Below are 25,707 nucleotides of genomic sequence, written 5' to 3'. Positions count from 1 at the left end.
CCTATGGAAATAAGCTTTCAGCACAACTGCAAAATGTTTTAATCCCAGGTTGATTGCCAACAGATTATGGTTTGAAGCCACCCTCCAGATTTTAAGCCCTAAATGTTCAAGGGCTTAATTTTAAAATTACTCTGACAAAATGAGTAGAAACCATTACATTCTAAAGAAAAAGATTCCTTCAGTTCTGCGCATTGTAGAATTTTGATGTTATGTGGTCAAAACTCAAATTTAGGTCTGTGTTTAAGAGATCTGGACTAAAAGCAATCAAGATTGTTCTCAGGATCTTAAGTAAAATTTTAATGATTGGATTAAAAGCTACAATGGAAAATAAATAGCATGATGATATATAACGTCTTGATACGTGTAATATTGTATTTTATTACTTGTTATTTCTTCTTATAATTGACATTTTAAAATTGCTGAGGAAAAAGAAGCTTTAAGTAATTTCATTTTGAGCAAAAGTCGACAGATTAAGGAGTAAGACTTTTCATCCATAGTTTCGAGTTTAAAAATTGGTATATGCTGGCATAAGAAGCAATAGTTCAATAATGAATAATGATTTCTGACCCTAAAGTCTCCCCCCTCCCCCCCCACAAAAATGGCCTTACAGTTCATTGACAGTAAATATTTGCCATTAGAGGTTAAGCTCGATGAAGGAGAATAAGCCAATAATTAATTTAAAAAGCAGGCCTAAGTTAAGAGATTTGACCTTTTGTGCACTACTTAACAGTTACTCAGAGAATTTACTCAATTAGTTTCCTGTGACATGATACTGTCACTGCCTACTGTTTCTCTACTTAAATCTTCAGAAGTCATTGTGCCTTGCACAATGTCAGGGAAAATCATACCTAAATTAGGCAGCTGATATAGAGAAATGGGGCAAAACCAAATGGTAGCAGGTCAGAAGCATTGGGAGTGAGGCAGAAATAAAACTCAGCTCTTCATCTTGCATACACACACAAGAAGAAATAGGTGGGTTTTTTTTGAGTAGCGGCAAACTGCACACACTCAAATACATTTGTGACTGAAGTCAGAGAATTAAGTTAAAAGAGCCTACTTGAAGCCTACAAATTGAAGATCGTTTTATTTTTTTTAATCTGAAGTCTCAAACTCCAGGTTACAGCAGGGTTCCATTCTTTTGAACTATTTGTAACCTGAATAGTTTGCAAGTCAGAAATGTGGCTGCAAACTGTGTTCTCACACAGCAGAAGCTCTCTGCAGCACCAAAGCAATGGCAAATCTATCCCTCCATTCTTCCAAATACTTGTTTATATCTAAATGTTGTGCACAAGTCAGGCATTGTAAGATGAGTGTGCCTGTAATGAGTAAATTTAATTTTTGAGAGCATTTTTTTGAGTAAAATATTTCTTTAGGCATTACATCACTAAGTAAAAATGCATTTTAGTTTTAAAAGTTACTGATTTTCAATTCCTGCCACGGCCTGCAAAGAGTTTGTATGTTCTCCCCATGACCATGCTCCAGGTGCTCCAGCTTCCTCCCATGGTCCAAAGACATACCAGCTGGTAGGTTAATTGCTCATTGTAAATTGTCCCGTGATTAGGCTAGGATTAAATCAGGGAATGCTGGACAGTGTAGCTTGAATGGCCAGAAGGGCCTATTCCATTCTGTATCTCAATAAATAAAAACTTAAAAAAATAATGTGGAGAAGTGCAGTCTTGGCATTCATATAGTTTGCTAATAATTGTGTAGGTTTTCTTTTCCCATTTCCCATTAAGATGTCAATGTACTGATTTTCTATTACATAGACAAAATACTGGAAGGAAAATTAACAGTGTCTGCCATATTAAAGATCTTTGTTATAAATAAATATGGATATATACATTTATTTTGTATTAACTTTTAAGATATTGGATGACTTTAGTTATAGGAAGCATTCTTTTGTTGATTTTGATTTCTCATAACAATTAACTAAAAATAATTTTGATACAAAAGCTTTATCCTACCTGGTCATTCCAAAATCAGACACTTTCACCACATGTGATTCACTCACCAAACAGTTCCTTGCAGCCTAATTAAAAACAGCCATATTTCTTAAGATAAATTTTGAGCAGTTTCCATTGCCACCCACAACATCAATAAAGCATTCACAATCACAACCAATATGCTTTACTTTAGACTTCCATATAGTTACTTTAAGGGCAAAGTTCCATGTACTTCTCATTATAATCATATCCATGATTAATCAATTTCTTTGCCACTGATACATCTGAACATTGCAGTTGAATTTACTTGGGTTTTGTTTGACTGTCTACTCTAGGAAAAGACAAATTAAGCTAAACTTTTACCATATAAATTCAGAATTGTGCATAGAATTTTAAAATATAAATCGTAGATTAATTATGTAAGTCATAAAGTTGATAACAAATTAGAACTGTACATCCAAACATTCATTTTCAATGTTCCCATGAATAAATTCCTGTAATTGATCATGGAAAATACCCATATAAAACCGTCACTTATTATTACAGCCTTCCATCACTAGAGGACTATACTTGGTCTTATTTACTCTCCTTCTATTAATTCCATGGCCAATATCATGACAGAAATAGACATATTAGTTTATACAGTTTAATTACCAGCAATCCTATAATTGCTGATCTTCAGTCAAAACTTAGTAATGAATCTAAAATTCAGTTATGTATTTTAACTGATAGCAGATACACCATGAGATCTTAGTTAACTGCCAGCTGGGGGAGAAAATTACCAAATATGAACTCTAATCTTTGAATAGTGCCAGTTGCTTTGAACTAAAGAGACTAAGGGGTGTAGTTCCTCAAAAGAATTAATTTTAATAGAGAGAGACTCCTTGCTGAGCTACACTTGATTTGGATTGGTGAATTCAATCTGCAGTATTTCCACTTCTTTTCTTTTATCTTAACTGTGCAAGTTTCCTCTCCTTTTAAGAAGCTGTCATTTCAGTCTGCATTGTTTTATTGGTGCAAGTTTGCATTATTTTTCTGAATTAATTAAAATTACCAGATCTCTGTGAATGAACTTCTTTGTTTCCAAATATGACATGCCTTCGCACACATCCTGACAGATGCTCAGTAACATTTCGTTGTTTAGCTGCCCTCTTCTTTGTCTGAGATAGTTCAGTAGACAGCCAAGTTCCATAAATTCAGTCACAATATAAATGGGCTTTTGTTGTGTGCAAACTCCATACAGTTGAACTAATTTAGGATGCGATAACTTCCTGCAGATAAATTCAACATTTTAGTAACTATCTGAATTCAAAGGTGAATTAAATTTTACATTATTATGTTTATAGATTATGAACACTATATTTACAGTATATTAAGAATTCTAAAATTTTACATAAGCAGTGACACAAGATTGTGTTCACTTTTAGCCAGTAGAACCACGGTCCACCTCCTGCCTACTTTTTAGCTCTCCTGTGCATTGAAAGACAGAAATCTGGAGATCAATGCCAGTGTGTCATCCCTCACACTGGATGCCTGTGCTACCCTTTCCTTCCGTGCCCAATGAACAGAGGTACCACACAATTTCATAGCTGTAAAGTGAAAACTCCTAGTCGTGATTTGAGATGTCAAATTTGAAGCTAAAGAGAGAAAGCAGGGAAACACAACTCCCACACATACTGGAGTTTGCTGCATGATCTGCTTATCCTCAATGAAAGCTCTGGCCACCCCAAAATCCCCCTTTATCTTTTGCCCCATTGTAGAATATAAAGCATACAGTATAAGAACAGGTCCTTTGGCCGACTATATTTGCCCCAAACATGATGTCAACTAATCACATCTACCTGTGCATGTCCATATCCCACAATTCCCTGCTCATTTCACATCAATCTAAGAGAGGATGTGCTGGCATTGGAGAGGGTCCACAGGAGATTCACAAGGATAATTGATGGACGAATGACCTAATTCTGCTCCTATGTCTTGTGGTCTTATGCTGAGTCAGACCATTCTGGAGTTGACCTCATCAGCCACTACATCTGCCTCGGCACAAATCAGGAGATGGATAAAAGAAAATTTCCAAGTCACTGAATATCCTCTGGAGTACAGTTAAGTTAATCCTCAAGAAATGGAAAGAATATGGCACAGCTGTAAATCTGCCTAGAGCAGCCCATCCTCAAAAACTGAGTGACTGTGCAAGAAGGGGACTAGTGAGTGAGGCCATCAAGAGACCTATGACAACACTTGGTGTTAAAGAGGAATTTTTTTTTAGCCAAGGAGTAGTAAATCTGTGGAATGCTCTGCCATAGACTGTGGTGGAGGCCAAGTCCGTGGGTATATTTAAGGTGAAACTTGATTGTTTCCTGATTGGTCAGGGCATCAAAGAATATGGTGAGAAGGCAGGTGTATGGGGTTGAGTGGGATCTGGGATCAGACATGATGGAGTGGTGGAGCAGACTCAATGGGCTGAATGGCCTAATTCAGCTCCTATGTCTTATGATCTAACTCTGGAGGTGTTACAAGCTTCAGTGGCTAAGATGAGAGAGACTGTACATACAACAACTGTTCCCCGGGTGCTTCACTAGTCACAGCTTTATGGGACAGTGGCAAAGAGAAAGCCACTGCTGAAAAAAAAACACACAAAATCTTGGCTAGAGTTTGCCAGAAGGCATGTGGGAGATTCTGAAGTCAGCTGGAAGAAGGTGCTATGGTCTGATGAAACCAAAATTGAGTTTTTTGGCCATCAGACTAAATGCTATGTTTGGCGTAAGATGAACACCGCATATCATCAAAAACACACCATCCCTACCGTGAAGCACGGTGGTGTCTGCATCATACTGTGGGGATGCTTCACTGCAGCAGGCCCTGGAAGGCTTGTGAAGGTAGAGGGTAAAATGAATGTAGCAAAGTACAGGGAAATCCTGGAGGAAACCTGATGCAGTCTGCAAGAGAACTGCATTTTGGGAGGGGATTTGTCTCCCAGCAAGACAACCACCCCCAAGCATAACGCAATAGCTACACAGGAATGGCTTAAAAACAGCAAAATTAATGTCCTGGAGTGTCCAAGTCAGAGTCCAGACCTCAATCCAATTGAGAATTTGTGGCTGGACTTAAAAGGACTGTTCACTCACAATCTCCATGCAATCTGACAGAGTTTGAGCAGTTTTCTAAAGAAGAATGAGGAAAAATTGCAGTGTCCAGATGTGCAAAGCTGATAGAGACCTATCCACACAGACTTAAGGCTGCTATAGCTGATAAAGGTGCATCTACTAAATACTGACTTGAAGAGGGTGAGTAATTATGCAACAATTATATTAAGTTTAATAATTGTAATAAGTTTAGACCAATTTGTAGAAACTTGTTTTCACTTTGATACGAAAGAGTTGATCAGTGTCAAAAAAGCCAAATCAAACCCACCGATTCAATATTGTAAAACGATAAAACATGAAAACTTCTGGGGCGGGGGTGAATACATTTTATAGGCACTGTACATTAACTTAAGCTTTTGTTAACATGTATATTAACTGGCTTACTAACAAAAATGAAGGAATTTGGTGACATTAAGTTGGCTAAGTAACAGCAGAAGTTTGTGATGAATAATGGTGTTTTCTGGAGATCTCTGAGGCCATTTACATACTTGTACTGAGCATGAGCCATCCAGTTCTGCAGATGAGCCCATCATTCCCAGCATTTATGTTGGTCTGGATGTTGCCTTATGTTTGCAAATGGCAATGGATATTACTAGCATTTAATCATGAAAGAGACAAGTAATTATGCTAACAGTTGCACTGTTAACATGATGAGGAAAACTGTTATCAGGTTCATCCTTATGAGGAAAACTGTTATCTGGATCACCTCAATAAGGAAAACCGTTATTGGGATAATCCAAATAAGGAAATCCTGGCCAGGGTTTTTGGGCAGCTGCCTCAGGGAATAAACCAGCATAACTTGCTCTTGTTTTATTCAAAACCAGTGAAAGCAGGTCTTTGTATATGACCCTCAATGCTTAGCTTTATCTTCCAGCAGTACACTAATTACTTTTAAAAGTAATATTTTCATTGTTATAAAGTATATTTGACACTAATAAGGTCATTGTTATACAACAAAGTAAATGGACCCTTTGGCCTACCACATCCATGTCAACTAGGCTGTCTAATTGAGTTAGTCTCTTTTCTTTGTGTATGGCCCATTTCTCTCCAAATCTGAGTACCTGCCTAGATTTCTTTTAAATGATATAATTGTACCTATCTCTACCACTGCTTCTGTTAAGATATTCTATGCACGTGCGCATGCTTGCTCCCTGTTATATTTGTTCTCCCCTTGTCTTAAAACTACGTCCTACTTGAGGAAGAGGGAAAGACTGACAAATCTCCTTGACTATGTTGCTCAAGATTTTATAAACCTATTCTGTCAACCCTCGGACTCGTACTTTCTGGGGTAAATGTCCTGATCATCTTATAACTCAATCCCTCCAGGCCCAGACAACATACTTGTAAATCTTTTCTCAATTCATCCAGCAGAACGAGGACCATCCTATAGCCAGCATGAACAGAAGATTGGTTGACTGGCAGGAAACAAGGAGTGAGATTAAAGAGTTTTTTTTCAGGTTGGCTGCTGGTGATTAGTGGTGCTCTACAGAAGCCAGTGTTGGGACAGTTTCTTTTCACGTTATATGTCAATGATTTGGATGACAGAATTGATGGCTTTGAAGCCAACTTTGCAGGTGATACCAAGATAGGTGGAGGGGCAGGTGGTGTTGAGGAAACAGGGATGTGCAGATGGACAAAAAGTTAGATTAGAAGAATGGGCAAAGAAGTGGCAGATGGAACATAGTGTAGGTAAATGTATGGTCATGTACTTGGGTGGAAGGCATTGACTATTTTCTAAAGAGGGAGAAAGTTCAAAAATTAGAGTTGCAAAGTTACTTGGGAATCCCTGTGCAGGATTCCCTAAAGGTTAACTTGTAGATTGAGTCAGTGGTAAGGAAGGCAAATGCAACGGTAGCATTCATTTGAAGAGGACTAGAATATATGTAAGAGCAAGGATGTGATGCTGAGACTTCATAAAGCATTGGTCAGACTGCACTTGGAGTATTGTGAGCAATTTTGGGCCACCTATCTAAGAAAAGATGTGCTGGCATTGGAGAGGGTCCAGAGGAGGTTCATGAGAACGATTCTGGGAATTAAAGTGTTAATGTATGAGGAGCATATGACTGCTCTGGAAGTACTCCTTGGAGTTTAGAAGAATAAGGAAGGAATCTCATTGAAACCTATCAAATATTGAAAAGCTGATATAAAGTGGATGTAGAGAGAATGTTTCCTATAGTGGGGGAGCCTAGGACTAGAAGGCATAATCTCAGAATAGAAGGATGTCCATTCAGAACAGAGATGAGAAGGAATTTCTTTAGCCAGGGGGTGGTGAATCTGTGGAATTCATTAACACAGTTGTGGAGGCCAAGTCACTGTTTATATTTAAAGTGGAGATTGGTAGGTTCTTGACTAGTCAAGGTGCCAAAGATTTGGGGAGAAGACAGAAGAACCGGGTTGAGAGGCATAATTAATCAGCAATGACAGAATGACAGAGCAGATTCAGAGGACCAATTGGCCTAATATACTCCTATGTTTTATGAACTTAAAAGGGTACAAAATGTTCTCACAATACTCCAAGGGGGACTTCTGGTAAAGCTCATGGAGTGAAGTCGTGTTCTTGACTCGCTCCATTACCTCTGAGTTTTTCTTCTTATGATCAGCTATATTTTAACTAACCATTAAGTCATCGACTTTCACAATACTTTGAAACAAATTGGGCTCTTTGATAATCGGATGCTTTTAAGGTCTGCAATGTCTAAGAATGGAAAAAATGGGAAGGACGGCAAACCTCCGGTTAGACCGAAAGGTACCGATTTTCCTCCGACTGAACCACTGGTGACTTTGAAAGCTATATCGGATCTAATTCAAAGGGAAATTTCAACCTCTATTATGGAGCTGATTCGTGCGGAAATTTCAATTAATTTCCAGAAAATTGCCGATTCAATCGATAAAATACAAACATCTATTACGGAACATCAGTCGGCAATATGTAATCTTCAAAAATCCACGCAACAAAATGAACTCAAGATGGGTAAAATTGAAGAAACAATTAATGTAATGAAGAAGAAACTTGACTTTCTGACCTTTAAAAACTCTGACTTAGAATCCAGAATGCGACAGCAGAATCTTCGAATGATTGGGGTGCGTGAAGCTGCTGAATCTGACAACCCAATGAAGTTTTTTTCTCAACTCTTAAAAGATGCATTTCCTACTGTATTTCCTGACCAACCACCGTTATTGGATCGTGTTCACAGAGTTCCATCATACTCGTCTAAGTCAGATAAACTTCGACATGTCATCTTACGTTTTCATTACTTTCAAGACAAGGAGAAACTGTTTCGATTCGTTCGATCTAAAGGTTACATTGATTTTTTGGATCTTCATTTTCGGTTTGTGGAGGACTTCAGTAAACCAATTTGGGATCAACGGGTTCGTTATAGATCTGTGATGTCGGAACTCTACAAGAAGGATTTAAAACCAGCGCTGCTTTACCCAGCACGTCTAAGGATTCGTACGTTGGATGGAGCCCTCCATTTTTTTGAATCTCCATCGGATGCCCAGAGTTATCTGGATCAATTTTCATCTTCAACATCTTAATCGTAATTTTTAACTATCTCCGTTTGATCGGAGGTTGTGAATCTGTCGGCCTTAATTTTTTTTTGCCTTATATGGGCAGAAAAGTTTATTTTTGATTAATTAATATGGTTGCTAAACTTTCTTTCTATCTGCGTCATTCCTTCCTTTTCCCCAGGGGATTCTGGGTGGTTATTCCTCAGCGTCATTCTACGTATTTCCTTTGAGGCCTTAAATTTTGTAGTTTTTAAATCTACTTTTTTTTGTAGGTTTTCATAACTAGTTTATGTTAATAATTTCATTTCTTTTTTTTGTTTATTCATAGGGTCTGGGGTTTGTTGTGGTTTTTTTAATATTTTCTGGCTTTTTCTCTGTTATATTAAGTGTTTGTTTTAATTGATTTATTTTTTTATTTTTTTACTATTTTATAACTAGCTGATCTTTTTTATATTTACACTTTTTTTTAGGGAGCGTCTATCGGAAGTCATGGGGGTAGTTTTAGTGCTTGCTTCTTTCTGGCTGGTCTGTTTTAGATTTAGCCTTGGGGTCATGGGGTGGGGGGTGGTGGGAGGGGCTTCATGTTTTAGTTTTTTTCTTCTTGGGCTATGTACACTATTGAAGTATTGGTTGCGTTCTCCTTCCCGGTATCTCTTATTTGTTCTGTTCCCTTTCCGGGTTCGTGGGTCGAGCCTATCGTCAATCCTCCTTTTTGCGGGTTGACTTTAGGGTTTATGGAGTCTATTATTAATTTTGTCTCCTGGAATACTAATGGTCTTAACCATCCTATTAAAAGGAAAAAAGTTTTTAAAGTGTTCCGGAGACTTAAAGCACAAATTCTATTTTTACAAGAGACCCATGTGCGGAGGGGGGAGAGAGTACGTTTTTTTAAATTCTGGATGGAACAACAGTTTCATTCGAACTCTAACTCTAAGATTCGAGGCGTCTCTATTTTTATAGACTCCTCAGTTACTTTTATACAACATGATATTATCTCTGATCCGAATGGTAGATTTCTACTGGTTAGTGGTCTACTATTTAATAAAAAGGTAGTTTTGGTTAATGTTTATGCTCCCAATATGGACTGTCCGGAATTTTATAAATCATTATTCAATCATTTCCCAAATTTGAATGAGTTTTCAGTGATTTGGGGCGGAGATCTTAATACCTGTTTATCTCCAGCTTTGGACCGTTCGGCTCCTCTACGGACCTTACCTAATAAATCTGCAACTTTGATTAATTCATTCCTCTCTGATTCTGGGTCGACGGACATTTGGCACTTTTTGCATCCTCAGGAAAAAGATTTTTCTTTTTTTTCACATGTTCACCATTCCTATTCAAGAATTGATTATTTCTTTATTGACTCTCGTCTTATTTCTTCAGTGATTAAATGTGATTATGACTCTATAACCATTTCGGATCATGCTCCACTTAAGCTTTCTATTAAAATTCAGGCCGATACACAAAATAATAGACAATGGCGTTTTAATTTGCTGTTGCTTCAGGACTCGGACTTTGTTAACTTTATGAATGAACAGATTGATCTTTTTTTTACAATCAACTATACAGAGGATATTTCTGTGAACATTCTTTGGGATACTTTTGAAGCTTATATTCGTGGTCAGATTATCTCGTATTCTGCTGCTTTGAGGAAGAAGCTGAAGCAGGAGGAGTTGGTAATTGTGGACAAGATTAAGGAACTTGGTAAGAAATATGTTACAGCTCCCTCTGAGGAGTTATATAAACAAAGAACTGAACTCCAAATGGAACACAGTTTATTACTTTCGTCCTCGATTGTAAACCAATTAAATAAAACAAGAAGTGAATTTTATGTACACAGTGACAAAATTGGCAAGCTGTTGGCTAACCAATTGAAGTCTAATTATGCTAAATCTCAAATTAATCAGATTTATAATCAAAATGATCGACTGATACTTAATCATGCGGGGATTAACCAAACCTTCTTTGATTTTTATTCTTCCTTATATCAATCAGAGTCTCCTCGAGACTCTAAATATATGAATGATTTTTTAGATAACCTAGACTTCCCTGAGATTTCACAGGATATGTCTTCTATGCTAGATACTCCCATTACCACTGATGAGATTAAGAATGTTATTTCCTTTATGAACCTGGGGAAAGCTCCTGGCCCTGATGGGTTTACCGCAGAATTTTATAAATGTTTTGCACCTTAATTAATCCCTTGGTTCTGTAGGGTTTTCGAGGCTTCATTAAAACTTGGAAAACTTCCCGAATCTTTCAATAGAGCGTCAATCTCTCTAATATTAAAGAAGGATAAAGATCCTGCTCAATGTGCATCTTATAGACCAATATCTTTATTAAATGTTGATTCTAAAATTTTTTCTAAGTTATTAGCAAACAGATTAGAAAAAGTACTTCCTTTTATTATTTCGGAAGACCAAACGGGTTTTATTAAAGGTCGTTACTCTTTTTATAACATTCGCACACTGTTAAATATTGTTTATACCCCCTCACAAAATGTTCCTGTGTGTGTTATCTCTTTAGATGCTGAGAAAGCTTTTGATAGAGTAGAATGGTGCTTGAAATGTTTAATTTTAGCTCGAAATTTATATCCTGGATCAAACTGTTATATTATTCTCCTGCGGCCTCGGTCCGTACTAACTCTCTAAGCTCACCTTTTTTCCCTCTTTTTCGAGGTACTCGACAAGGTTGTCCTCTTAGTCCTTTATTATTTGATATTGCATTAGAACCTTTTGCAATTGCCATTCGAGAATCTCCAAATATTACTGGGATAACTTGGGGCTTAAAGTCCCATAAAATATCACTCTATGCTGATGACTTACTTTTATATATTCCTAATCCTCAAAAATCCATCCCTGCTGTTTTAGAGTTATTAGCACAATTTAGTCTCTTTTCAGGTTATAAATTAAATCTTAGTAAGAGTGAACTTTTCCCGATTAATAAACAACTTCCCTTATATCATAACTTTCCGTTTAAATTGATTAATAATTATTTTTCATATCTTGGGATTAAAATTACTTGTAAACACAAAGATTTATTTAAGATTAACTTTTTACCCTTAATTGACCATATTATTCAACTTTCATCTAAATGGTTTCCTTTATATTTAACTTTGATTGGTCGTATTAATGCAGTTAGGATGTTTTTCCTGCCAAAATTTTTATATATATTTCAGGCATTACCGATTTTTGTTCCAAAATCTTTTTTTGATAAAGTTGACTCAAAAAATACATTTACAGAAAGCTAAGAGAGATGGAGGTTTAGCATTACCTAACTTTAGATTCTATTATTGGGCAATTAATATTCGACATATGAAATTTTGGTTACTTGACCAGGATATACTATCCATTCCTAAATGGGTAGCATTGGAATTACAATCTGTTCAGGGCTATACACTTGGCTCTATTTTAGGTTCCTCTCTTCCTTTTGATTTGAAACGCCTCAAAAAGGTATCTAACCCAATAGTTAAATATACCTTACGTATTTGGTTTCAATTCAGAAAATTTTTTGACCTTAACCAATTTGGGCTAGCAATTCCTATTTTAGGTAACATACTTTTTCCTCCCTCTTTTACGGATCGTGCTTTTCAAATTTGGAAGACTAAGGGTATTTCACGGTTTTTGGATTTATTTTTAGATGGTTCCCTTATGTCTTTTGAACAATTATCTAATAAATATAATTTATCAAGAATACATTTTTTTAGATATCTACAAGTTAGAAATTTCCTAAGTACTATACTTTCTTCCTTTCCAATGCTTCCTCCTACATACATTTTAGATACTATAATTAACCTTAATCCATGTCAGAAAGGTGCATCAGCTATGATTTATAATATTATTATGAAACTTAGGAAAGCTCCATTTGATAAGATTAGGGTAGATTGGGAACAGGAATTGGGTTCGATCATTTCCGTGGATGACTGGGGGCAGATTTTACAATTAGTCAATACTTCCTCTATCTGTGCTAAACGTTCCCTAATTCAATTTAAAGTTGTTCATAGAGCACATATGTCCAAAGATAAATTAGCTCGCTTTTATTCTCATATTAATCCTTTTTGTGATAGATGTCCAGGGCAGATAGCCTCTTTAACTCATATGTTTTGGTCTTGTCCTACTCTGGAAACTTTTTGGAGAGACATTTTTAACATTATCTCAAAGGTATTGAATATAGATATCTCTCCTCACCATATTACTGCTATCTTTGGACTACCTAAAATTTCCAGTAATCTTTCTCCTTCAGCCCGTAGAATGATTGCATTTCTTACTTTAATGGCAAAAAGATGTATCTTACAACATTGGAAAGAGCTTAATGCTCCAACCACCTTTTTTTGGTTCTCTCAGACGATATTATGCTTGAATTTGGAGAAAATTAGAAGCAATCTTTATGATTCCTCACTTAAATTTGAACAGACCTGGAGATCTTTTATTCAATATTTTCATCTAATGTAATTTTTTTTCTTCTCTTTTTTGCTCCATATTTATATACCCTTCTTGTTTTTTTTTACTGTTTTTAATGGAGGTCGGGTTTGAGGACGTGATTTTAAGTTCTTTAACTCTACTTGGTTCCAAGTTAGCCCATTGCTTTGCTTTACTTTTAGTTTAGTTGCACGGTGGGTTTTTTTGGGGTTTTTTTTTTTCCTTTTCTCTATTGATATATATATATAAAAATTAGTATACAATTATGTTACCTTAGTATGTTATGTTTAAATTACATTGTTTGTATCACTTTTTTTTCTGTATTAATATCTCCTGTAATTTTATTATATTCTAACAGTGTATTAGTGCCTATATGGCTTACCTTTTTGTATACTTATTCAATAAAAAGATTTAAAAAGAAAGAAAGAAAGACAATACTCCAAGTGCAGGCTGACCAATGCCTTATAAAGCCTTGGCATTATATCCTTGTTTCTGTATTCATTTTTTCGAAATGAACACTAACATCGCATTTGCTGCCATTGTTGTTCATAGAGTTGTACAACATAAAACATGACCCTTTAGCCCACCATGTCTTTGCCAACTGTTATGTCTATCTACACTAATCTCACATGCCTGCATTAATTCTGTATCCCTCTCTGCCTTATCATTCAGATACCTATCCAGATATCGACACTGTTTCTGTTTCCACCATCTCCTCTGGCAGCTCTTTCTTGAAAGCAACTGCTCTTCACTTATTTGCTTGAAATATTTTACCCCTCAGAACCCCTTTAAGCCCCCTCCATCTGACCTTAATCCTGTGCCCTCTAATTTTAGACAGCTCTACCATGGGAACCAGACTCTAGCTATCTATTCTATTTATGTTCCTCAATTTTGCTTACCTCTATCATGTTTCCTCTCATCCTCCTCCGCTCCAGGGAAAAGAGTCCTAGCCTATCCAACCTCTCCTTGTATTCTCAAGCCCTCCAATTCAAATAATATCCTGGTGATTCTTTTCTGCCCCCTCTCTTGCTCAATCACAATTTTATCATAGCATGAAGACAAGAACTACACAAAATATTCCAAGTGTGGCCTAACCAACGATTTATACAACTGTAGCATGACAACCCAATCAGTGTCTCAGCTGATGAAGGCAAGTATTCCCCACACCTTCTTCACTAGACTATCTACTTGTGTTGCCACTTTCAGGGAACTATGTATTTGTACCCCAAAGTCCATCTGTTCAACAATACTCCACAAGGTTCTGCCATTCACTGTTTATATCCTCCCTGGTTTAACTTCCAAAAATCCAATACTTCTCATTTGTTCAAGTTAAGTTCCATCAGTCATCCCCTTATTCATTTTCCCAATCAATCTACATCCTTTTGTACCCTTAGACAATGTTCTTCACAGTTAACTATGCCACTAATTTTGATGTCATGTGCAAACTTGCCACCTAAATTCTCATACAAATCATTAGCATATATGACAAATCACTTTCTTTTCCTGCTAATAAATTCCCCTCTTAAACACAAGAGATTCTGCAGATACTGGAAATCCAGAGTAGCACACACAACATGCTGGAGGAACTCTGCAGGTCAGGCAGCATCAATGGAGAGAAATAAACAGTCAATGGTTTGGGAAACACCGCATGTTTATGCCTCTCCATAGATGCTACCTGACCTACTAGGTTCCTCCAGTATTTTGTGCGTGTCCCCTCGTTTCTGGACAACTTTAATCCCTGTTGAGTTCAGCTCAAAGAAAAAACGGTAATAATCTCAAATTATTATATGCTAGAAATACAATATAGGATTTTAATCACACTGAATACTTTTGCCAAACCAGATCAATCAAAACTATCTGAAACCTGCAGTGAATCCGTCAAAACTTACATCATGACCTTAGCTTCTTCTATGAAATCCTCTTCGCACATTGCACCTTCACGGATTGCTTTAATTGCTACTTTGTGTTGAGCTCGCCATTTCCCTAAGCGTACCACTCCAAACTGTCCGCTTCCCAACTCTTTCATAAATGTTAGTTCAGATGGATTTATTTCCCACTTATCTATGTAAACAATAAGCAAATATGTTAAATGTGTTACTGAATGGTAATGTTCAATATTACAGCAGAGAAATGTATCAGCATAATTTTAATTCTATTAGATTTCTTGATCATAGTAAGTGCTGTCACAAAAGTCAAAAGCCTTCTTACCACAGCACACAATTGATAGGAACTCATAGCTGAAGAAATAAAAGCTATCTCTATTACAATGGCACATGGGATTCAGGGAGATGTATATAAATGACTTGGACGAAAATGAGGCAGGACTGATTTGCAAGATTTCAGACAACACAAAAATGATCAGAGTATGCACAGCAAAGCTGTTAGTCAGATGATTCATCGAGATATAGATTAGTTGGAAATGTGCACAGACCTGCACAATCTATTCAGGTGGCGGGGTGGGGGGGGGGAGGTTACACTTGGATTATTTTCACAGGAATGCAGAGTTTGAGGGGCAACTTGATGTTAAGTAGATAAAATTGAGAGGCGTAGGTATGATAGCTGGTCAGAGTTTTTTTTCCCTCAGAGTGGAAATGTCAAATACTATAGGGTACAGCATAGAGGTGAGAGGGGTAAGGTTTAAAGGAGATTTATGTGGTAAGTTTTTTATATTTATACAGAGAGTAGCAGGTACCTTGGGGCAAGTTAATGCAACAACAACATTTAAGAGGCATTTAGACATGCATGCAAATGGGTAGGGAATGAAGGATTACAGCTCAGGCGACTGGAACCAAGTTTAAATTGGCACCATGGTAGGAATGGGCATCATGGGCCAAGGGCCTGTCCCTGCGCTGCTCTGTTCTGTTTTCTATGTCCAAACAAAAGCTGTCTTGTAGACACAAAAAAACCCTGGAAAGATCTATATACAAGTATCATTTTATAAAGCAAAGGCATTTTGCTTTACGAAATGATACTTGAATACAAAGCATGTTCTACATCTAGATTTCCATGCAATTTCAAACACAGTTTGGAAAAAAAAATAATTTTATACCCAGATTAAATACTTTATAATAATTGCTCAAATGTTTATCAGATCACAAGTAATTAAAATCATTAGAAAAATATATGAAAAATTATGAATGTGTTGGCAAAACATCTGCTTACTAAGGAGGCAGATCAAAAGGATTGCTGCATCTGTCTCAATAACAAAAAAACCTGGATTTGTCTCCAGAAAATAAATTGGTTCTACTAACAATTCTATTGATTGAACTGGGTTGGATGTTCTAAAATAAGCAACTAAATGTTTAAGCAACAGAAAACAAAATATGGCATTAAGTGTATGATCGGGTGGTGTGGAGAGCAAAGAACAAGACACAAATCTAAAACAGAAATCTCAAAGCAAAAGTCTACTGAGGAATTAGGTAATTATATGGACATATTACCATAGCTAAAGCCGGCAGTTTTAGGTGCATGTCGTCCTTTGCGGCCCACTGGATATCGTAATCTTGTGACAAGACCTAGGATGAAATCTCATGATGTTAATCAAGGCATTACTTTTACAGATTGCATTTATTTTTATTCAATGAGTTCCAGTCAGCCTTGGGATCCCAAATCACAATCACTGTAACAGGAGATAGGAGACATACTAGAAAACAGGACAATAATCCTCTTTGCTCAATCATCATTCACAGGAATATGCGCAACAAGATCATTCTCTGTCCCTTCCAGCAAAGGCTTTAACCTATTTTCTATAATAGGATCCCTGAAGTGATCACAGTAACTTAATATGATTTGAACAAATTTATTACAATGATCAAGCTCCAACTTAAAATCTCAAAACATCACATTACCTTTTAAACCTATACGCAATATATTTTTATCATTAAAGAGCATTGTATTTATTCTCATAAAACTTACTGTTTCCCTAAACAATTTAATATCTTTCCATTGACCATATCCTCCCAGCAACTCACCACAGACTAAGCTTCTTGTTTCTTTTTATTTCAAAATGTGTTACCTTGCAATAATCTGTGTTAATATTTCATTTTCTAGACAATAGGTGCAGGAAAAGGCCATTCAGCCCTTCGAGCCGGAACCGCCATTCACTGTGATCATGGCTGATCATCCGCAATCAGTACCCCATTCCTGCCTTCTCCCCATATCCTTTAACTCCACTACCTTCAAGAGCTCTATCTAACTCTTTCTTGAAAGCATCCAGAGAATTGGCCTCCACTGCCTTCTGAGGCAGAGCATTCCACAGATCCACAACTACCTTGGTGAAAAAAAGTTTCCTCAACTCCCCCAACATCGGGAACATGTTTCCTGCCTCTAGCATGTCCAATCCCTTAATAATCTTATATGTTTCAATCAGATTCCCTCTCATCCTTCTAAATTCCAGTATATACAAGCCCAGTGCACTCCCTCAATAGCAAGAATGTCCTTCCTCAAATTTGGAGACCAAAACTGCACAGAATACTCCAGATGTGGTCTCACCAGGGCCCTGTACAACTGCAGAAGGATCTCTTTGTTCCTTTACTCATCTCCCCTTGTTATGAAGGCCAACATGCCATTAGTTTTCTTCACTGCCTGCTGTACCTGCATGCTTACTTTCAGTGACTGATGAACAAGGACACCCAGATCTCGTTGTACTTCCCCTATTCCTAACTTGACACCGTTCAGATCTGCCTTCCTGTTCTTGCCACCAAAGTGGATAACCTCACATTTATCCACATTGAACTGCATCTGCCATGCACCTGCCCACTCATCCAACCTGTCCAAGTCACCCTGGATTCTCATAACATCCTCTTCACATTTCACACTGCCACCCAGCTTTGTGTCATCTGCAAATTTGCTAATGTTACTTTTAATCTCTTCATTTAAATCATTAACGTATATTGTAAATAGCTGTGGTCCCAGCACCGAGCCTTGCGGTACCCCACTAGTCACTGACTGCCACTCTGAAAGGGACCCATTAATCCCTACTCTTTGTTTCCTGTCTGCCAACCAATTTCCTATCCACGTCAGTACCCTACCCCCAAAACTATGTGCTCCAATTTTGCCAACCAATCTCCTATGTGGGACCTTATCAAAGACTTTCTGAAAGTCCAGGCACACTAAATCCACTGGCTCTCCCTTGTCCATTTTCATAGTTACATCCTCAAAAAATTCCAGAAGATTAGTCAAGCATGATTTCCCTTTCATAAATCCATGCTGACTCGGACCAATCCTGTTACTGCTATCCAAATGTGCCGCTATTTCATCTTTTACAGTCGACTCCACAGGGCTCGGTATCGGGACCACAGCTGTTTACGATTTACGTCAATGATTTAGAGGAAGGCATTGTGAATAACATCAGCAAGTTTGCTGATAATACTAAGCTGGGTGGCAGTGTGACATGTGATGAGGATGTTAGGAGAATTCAAGGTGACTTGGATAGGCTGGGTGAGTGGGCAGAAACTTGGCAGATGGCGTTTAATGTGAATAAGTGTGAGGTTATTCACTTTGGGAACAAGAACAGGAAGGCAGATTTTATCTGAACGGTGTGGAGTTAGGTAAGGGAGAAATACAAAGAGATCTAGGAGTACTTGTTCATCAGTCTCTGAAGGTGAATGAGCAAGTGCAGCAGGCAGTGAAGAAGGCTAATGGAATGTTGGCCTTTATTACAAAGGGAATGGAGTACAAGAGCAACGAAATCCTTTTGCATTTGTACAGGGCCCTGGTGAGACCACACCTGGAGTATTGTGTGCAGTTTTGGTCTCCAGGATTAAGGAAGGACATCCTGGCTGTGGAGGAGGTGCAGCGTAGGTTCACTAGGTTAATTCCTGGGATGTCCGGACTGTCTTGCGCAGAGAGGTTAGAGAGACTGGGCTTGTACACGCTGGAATTAAGGAGATTGAGGGGGGATCTGATTGAGACATATAAGATTATTAAGGGATTGGACAAGATAGAGGCAGGAAATATGTTCCAGATGCTGGGAGAGTCCAGTACCAGAGGGCATGGTTTAAGAATAAGGGATAGGTCATTTAGGACAGAGTTGAGGAGGAACTTCTTCTCCCAGAGAGTTGTGGAGGTGTGGAACGCGCTGCCTCAGAAGGCAGTGGAGGCCAATTCTCTGGATGCTTTCAAGAAGGAGCTAGATAGGTATCTTATGGATAGGGGAATCAAGGGTTATGGGGACAAGGCAGGAACCGGGTATTGATAGTAGATGATCAGCCATGATCTCAGAATGGCGGTGCAGGCTCGAAGGGCCGAATGGTCTACTTCTGCACCTATTATCTATTGTCTATCTATTATCTCCTCCACCACTGATGTCAGGCTAACTGGTCTATAATTCTCTGTTTTCTTTCTCCCTCCTTTCTTAAAAAGTATGATAACATTAGCTACCCTCCAAACCACAGGAGCTGATCCTGAATCTAAGGAACATTGGAAAATGATTACCAATGCATCCATGATTTTTAGAGCCACCTCCTTAAGTACCTTGGGTACGTATCATGCTCTTTATATCCAAATTAACATGTGGCATGAACAAAAAATGACCTGGCACAAATCCAATTTAGTAAATTACTTCCAATTTCACATTGACAATAAAGAACACATCTGCAGATTTTCTCATGCACTGAGTCTGACCCGGTGGTGCAGAAGTGTGGGACGGAGAAGAGGAGAGCTGTCGTCATTGGAGATTCTATAGCAGGGGAGCAGACAGGAGATTTTGTGGACGTGAGAAGGACACCCACATGGTTTGTTGCCTCCCGGGTGCCAGGGTCCGGGATGTCTCTGACCGGTTGCACGACATCCCGGTACAAGAGGGAAGGCAACCAGAAGTCGTGATACATGTTGGGACCAAAAACGTAGGCAGGAAGAGGGATGAGGTCCTGAAGTGAGAGTTTCAGGAACTAGGCAGAAGGCTGAAGAACAGGACCTCAAGGGTGAGGTTCTCAGGATTGCTGCCAGTGCTACGTGACAGTGATGGTAAGAGTTGGAGGAGATGGCAGTTGAATGCGTGGCTGAGGAGTTGGTGCAGGGAGCAGGGTTTTAGATTTTTGGATCATTGGGATCTCTTCTGGGGAAGATGGGACCTGTACAGATTGGATGGGTTGCACCTAAACTCGAGGGGGAGCAATATCCTTGCAGGTAGGTTCGCTGGCATGGTTCGGGAGGGTTTAAATTAATTTGAAAGGGGGATGGGACCCAGAGCGATAGAGCAGTGAAAGAAGTGCATGGAGTAAAGCCAGATCTAACATATAGAGAGGCTTTGAGGAAAGAGAAGCAGAATAAATGGTGTAAAGACAGTAAGGTAGAAGTGCTGAAATGTGTGTACCTCAACGCAAGAAGCATCAGGAACAAAGGTGATGAACTGAGAGCTTGGATACATACATGGAATTATGATGTAGTGCCCATTACAGAGACTTGGCTGGCACCAGGGCAGGAATGGATTCTCAATATTCCTGGATTTCAGTGCCTTAAAAGGGGTAGACAGGGCAGAAAAAGGGGAGGAGGGGTGACATTACTGGTCAGGGATACTATTACAGCTACAGAAAGGGTGGGTAATGTAGCAGGATCCTCTTTTGAGTCAGTATGGGTGGAAGTCAGGAACAGGAAGGGAGCAGTTACTCTATTGGTGGTATTCTGTAGGCCCCCTGGTAGCAGCAGAGATACAGAGCAGCAGATTGGGAGGCAGATTTTGGAAAGGTGCAAAAATAACTGGGTTGTTATCATGGGTGACTTTAACTTCCCTAATATTGATTGGCACCTAATTAGTTCCAAGGATTTAGATGGGGCAGAGTTTGTTATGTGTGTCCAGGACGGATTCCTGTCACAGTATGTGGACAGGCCGACTAAGGGGAATGCCACACTAGATCTAGTACTAGGTAATAAACCAGGTCAGGTCACAGATCTCTCAGTGGGTGAGCATCTGGGGGACAGTGACCACCGCTCCCTAGCCTTTAGCATTATCATGGAAAAGGATAGAATCGGAGGGGACAGGAAAATTTTTAATTGAGGAAGGGCAAATTATGAGGCTATAAGGCTAGAACTTGCGGGTGTGAATTGGGATGATGTTTTTGCAGGGAAATGTACTATGGACATGTGGTCGATGTTTAGAGATCTCTTGCAGGATGTTAGGGATAAATTTGTCCCGGTGAGGAAGATAAAGAATGGTAGTTTGAAGGAATCATGGATGACAAGTGAGGTGGAAAATCTAGTCAGGAGGAAGAAGGCAGCATACATGAGGTTTAGGAAGCAACGATCAGATGGGTCTATTGAGGAATATAGGGGAGCAAGAAAGGAGCTTAAGAAGGGGCTGAGAAGAGCAGGAAGGGTGCATGAGAAGGCCTTGGTCAGTAGGGTAAAGGAAAACCCCAAGGCATTCTTCAATTACGTGAAGAACAAAAGTATGACAGGAGTGAAGGTAGGACCAATTAGAGATAAAGGTGAGAAGATGTGCCTGGAGGCTGTGGAAGTGAGTGAGGTCCTCAATGAATACTTCTCTTCAGTATTCACCAATGAGAGGGAACTTGATGATGGTGAGGACAATATGAGTGAGGTTGATGTTCTGGAGCATGTTGATATTAAGGGAGAGGAGGTGTTGGAGTTGTTAAAATAAATTAGGACAGATACGTCCCCGGGGCTTGCCGGAATATTCCCCAGGCTGCTCCATGAAGCGAGGGAAGAGATTGCTGAGCCTCTGGCTAGGATCTTTATGTCCTTGTTGTCCACGGGAATGGTACCGGAGGATTGGAGGAAGGTGTATGTTGCCCCTTGTTCAAAAAAGGTAGTAGGGATAGTCCGGGTAATTATAGACCAGTGAACCTTACATCTGTGGTGGGAAAGCTGTTCGAAAACATTCTTAGAGGTAGGATCTCTGAGCATTTAGAGAATCATGGTCCGATCGGGGACAGTCAGCATGGCTTTGTGAAGGGCAGATTGTGTCCAACAAGCCTGATAGAGTTCTTTGAGGAGGTGACCAGGCATATAGATGAGGGTAGTGCAGTGGATGTGATCTATATGGATTTTAGTAAGGCATTTGACGAGGTTCCACATGGTAGGCTTATTTAGAAAGTCAGAAGGCATGGGATCCAGGGAAGTTTGGCCAGGTGGATTCAGAATTGGCTTGCCTGCAGAAGGCAGAGGGTCGTGGTGGAGGGAGCACATTCAGACTGGAGGATTGTGACTAGTGGTGTCCCACAAGGACCTGTTCTGGGACCTCTACTTTTCATGATTTTTATTAACGACCTGGATGTGGGGGTAGAGGGGTGGGTTGGCAAGTTTGCAGATGTCACAAAGATTGGTGGTGTTGTACAGAGTGTAGAGGATTGTCAAGGATTGCAGAGAGACATTGATAGGATGCAGAAGTGGGCTGAGAAGTGGCAGATGGAGTTCAACCCGGAGAAGTGTGAGGTGGTACACTTTGGAAGGACAAATTCCAAGGCAGAGTACAAAGTAAATGGCAGGATACTTGGTAGTGTGTAGGAACAGAGGGATCTGGGGGTACATGCCCACAGATCCCTGAAAGTTGCCTCACAGGTGGATAGGGTAGTTAAGAAAGCTTATGGGGTGTTAGCTTTCATAAGTTGAGGGATAGAGTTTAAGGGTCGCAATGTAATGATACAGCTCTATAAAACTCTGGTTAGGCCACACTTGGAGTACTATTTTTAAAAACGCAAACACGAGGAATTCTGCAGATGCTGGAAATTCAAGCAACACACAATAAGGTTGCTGGTGAACGCAGCAGGCCAGGCAGCATATCTAGGAAGAGGTACAGTCGACGTTTCAGTCCTAACAGACTAACGAGTCCTGACGAAGGGTGTCGGCCTGAAACGTCGACTGTACCTCTTCCTCGAGATGCTGCCTGGCCTGCTGCGTTCACCAGCAACTTTGATGTGTGTTGCTTGGCGTACTGTGTCCAGTTCTGGTCGCCTCACTATAGGAAGGATGTGGAAGCACTGGAAAGGCTACAGAGGAGATTTACCAGGATGATGCCTGGTTTAGAGAGTATGCATTATGATCAGAGATTAAAGGAGCTAGGGCTTTACTCTTTGGAGAGAAGGAGGATGAGAGGAGACATGATAGAGGTTTACAAGATAATAAGAGGAATAGATAGAGTGGATAGCCAGCACCTCTTCCCCAGTGTACCACTGCTCAATACAAGAGGACATGGCTTTAAGGTAAGGGGTGGGAAGTTCAAGGGGGATATTAGAGGAAGGTTTTTTACTGAGAAAGTGGTTGGTGCGTGGAATGCACTGCCTGAGTCAGTGGTGGAGGCAGATACACTAGTGAAGTTTAAGAGACTAATAGACATGTATATGGAGGAATTTAAGGTGAGGGCTTATATGGGAGGCAGGGATTGAGTGTCGGCACAACATTGTGGGCCGAAGGGCCTGTACTGTGCTGTACTATTCTATGTTCTATGTTTATGTTTACCCATTAACTGTTTTCTCCTCAATTATTTTTCTAGATATACTGCCACATTTTCACACAAGCTAAAACTCAACTGTTTCTGATGAGTTTCCTTTCAGATACCTTAGAAAAAACTGACTGCTCATTAATTTGATATGAAATAATAGATTTGGATTATTCACACAAAAATTGTATTAACTGCCTGTTTTCTAGTTGCATCTCTACTGAACAAAAACATTGTTTATTACTAGTTAATTTGCTTTATTGTCAAATTTAAGGATGAAATGAAACATTTAATAGCTTTTCTAGTGCTCCCTGCAGCTCAAGGTTAATATCATCAGTGAGATTTGTTCCGGTTGTACTTGCACTTTTAGAATCAATGCCTTGCCCACTGCATTCTTAAACAATTGCTGTGTATCCCTGGATAGGTTTCCACTTTCAAGTATGGCTAAAAATACAACTGTAGCAGATTAGTTGATCGCTACAGACAAATCCAATCCTTTATTCCATTAATTTGGTGTACAACAGGTGGAGAGTCCAACAGAATGATGGTCCCTGTTGCCAGCTTTCACCCTGCCTCTCATTAATTGTGCACACATGGAGTAAGTTGTGTGTGTTTGTGTTCAAAAATCAGTGATTTTTGTCACTGTAAGTCCTTGAGAAATAAGCAGTAAAACAATTGCAAGCTGTTTTGCTCACTGCGGTTTCAAGCATTCAGGCTTGGAATGACAGAAATGGCCAGGAATGAAAACAAAACTATTTCACTACCTCACGTTAGAAACGACAAAGAATTTGAGGATATAAATAATCATCTTGAATGTTACAATGAAAATGAAGATTTGGAGGAAGTAATCATTGACAGCATTGTGTGAAGGCAATCCATTATCTGCACTAGGTGTCTGTGATTGTGTTCATTGTGTACACTGAATGAATTCCTCCAGCGATAAATATTAGGAATGAATACTCAATTTTTCATACTGTAATGCTATTGGTAGTACTCTAGTTTGTTCTCTATTTCATTTAAATACATAATTTATTACTCAGTTGCCTTTTTTATATCTTTTTAACTATTTCCTAGAAAATTAAACTAATTGAGGTAGCCGCTTAATTGAGTCAAAATGTACTGGTCCCAATGTGTCCCAATTAACAGAAATCCACTGTTTTAGTTTGACCTTTATCAAATACTTTTGTTTCAGTGAGATTTAAATCTCTAACCTTTTTGCTCTTTCATCTTATTTTTATTTTGGTGAGCCATAACTCTGTTATCTTAAGGTTTTCCAAGTGGTGATCAATCAATCATCAGGTTCTAACTTGAGCTGGATTGATGCAATATCATACTCAACCTTTTTTCCCCAAACCTTCACACCTATCTCTATTCTGTACTACCTTCATAAACAAATCTCAAGAAAGGCCAATCTAACTTTCCCACACAATTGTTTTGGACTCGATTCTATGTTACTATACCAGAATTTCTTATTTCCAGTCCAGCCTTTTTATTTCTGTAGCTTTCTATCTCTGAATCACACTGAATCGTACTTATTTGATATGGTTTATTTTCCAGAATTAAATCAAGCAACACTTCTCTACTCGCTTATAAGATTTTCCAAGTTCAAGCTCTGAATGTTTTTTTTAAACAGGACACATATTGAAATCATGTATTATCACTAGTCCAAGTGATTCTTGCCTAATTTAACCAAAAATTTTATGGAATAGCTATAAAATATCACTATTATTTTCTCTTCACTCTCTCTGCTTTTGGCCAGTCATACACAAAGAATATTGTACAGTTTGCTTCCTGAACTTGATCCAAGTGGTTTCTAATTCCACTTCGTAATCGTCATTGTGCTTTGGTGCTGTGATAAGATACTTTGTTAATACTTTATTTATTTAGAAATACAGCATGGTAACAGGTCCTTCAGAGCCAACGAGCCCACGCTGCCTGTTTACACCCATGTAAACAATTAACCTATTAACCCGCACGTCTTTGGAACGTGGGTGAAACTGGAGCACAACTACTGCATTACTTTTTCACTTTTTGCTCATGTCTTGAAAGTGTGGTATGCAAGATCATTTGGTCATCAGATCTGACTGGTCATCATGCATCTTCATTTAGTTAATGAAACATCCAATTCTGAATTTTGTTATATACATAGTCTGACTCCAATCTTGGATCAATTGACACTGAGATTTTATTTTTTTTCTCCTTTTGACCACGTTTTTATTACTTTATTATTTGCTTCTTTCTCTTTCCTACACCTCCCTGCCACTACTGCTTTTCTTTTTTGTTTCTCAATTCTGTCT

The 25,707-nt window shown here is 38.7% G+C and overlaps 1 protein-coding gene across 4 annotated transcripts in view; it reads right to left on the bottom strand.

Moving 5' to 3' along the window:
• The window catches only part of tec (tec protein tyrosine kinase), a 161,749-nt gene that overhangs the window by 14,872 nt on the left and 121,170 nt on the right, over positions 1 to 25,707 (bottom strand). For all 4 annotated transcript variants that reach the window (XM_072252748.1, XM_072252747.1, XM_072252750.1 and 1 more), the window contains 4 exons: positions 16,455 to 16,529; positions 14,904 to 15,075; positions 2,998 to 3,214; positions 1,965 to 2,029 (listed from right to left, as the gene is read on the bottom strand). In XM_072252748.1, coding sequence (XP_072108849.1) covers positions 1,965 to 2,029; positions 2,998 to 3,214; positions 14,904 to 15,075; positions 16,455 to 16,529 — 529 coding nt within the window. The remainder of the gene's footprint in view (positions 1 to 1,964; positions 2,030 to 2,997; positions 3,215 to 14,903; positions 15,076 to 16,454; positions 16,530 to 25,707) is intronic.

Source organism: Mobula birostris, chromosome 3 (genome assembly GCF_030028105.1).
Source record: "Mobula birostris isolate sMobBir1 chromosome 3, sMobBir1.hap1, whole genome shotgun sequence".
NCBI lineage: Eukaryota > Metazoa > Chordata > Chondrichthyes > Myliobatiformes > Myliobatidae > Mobula > Mobula birostris.
The sequence above is the reverse complement of the archived record's forward strand: the minus strand, read 5'-3'. Positions and strand labels throughout refer to the sequence as shown.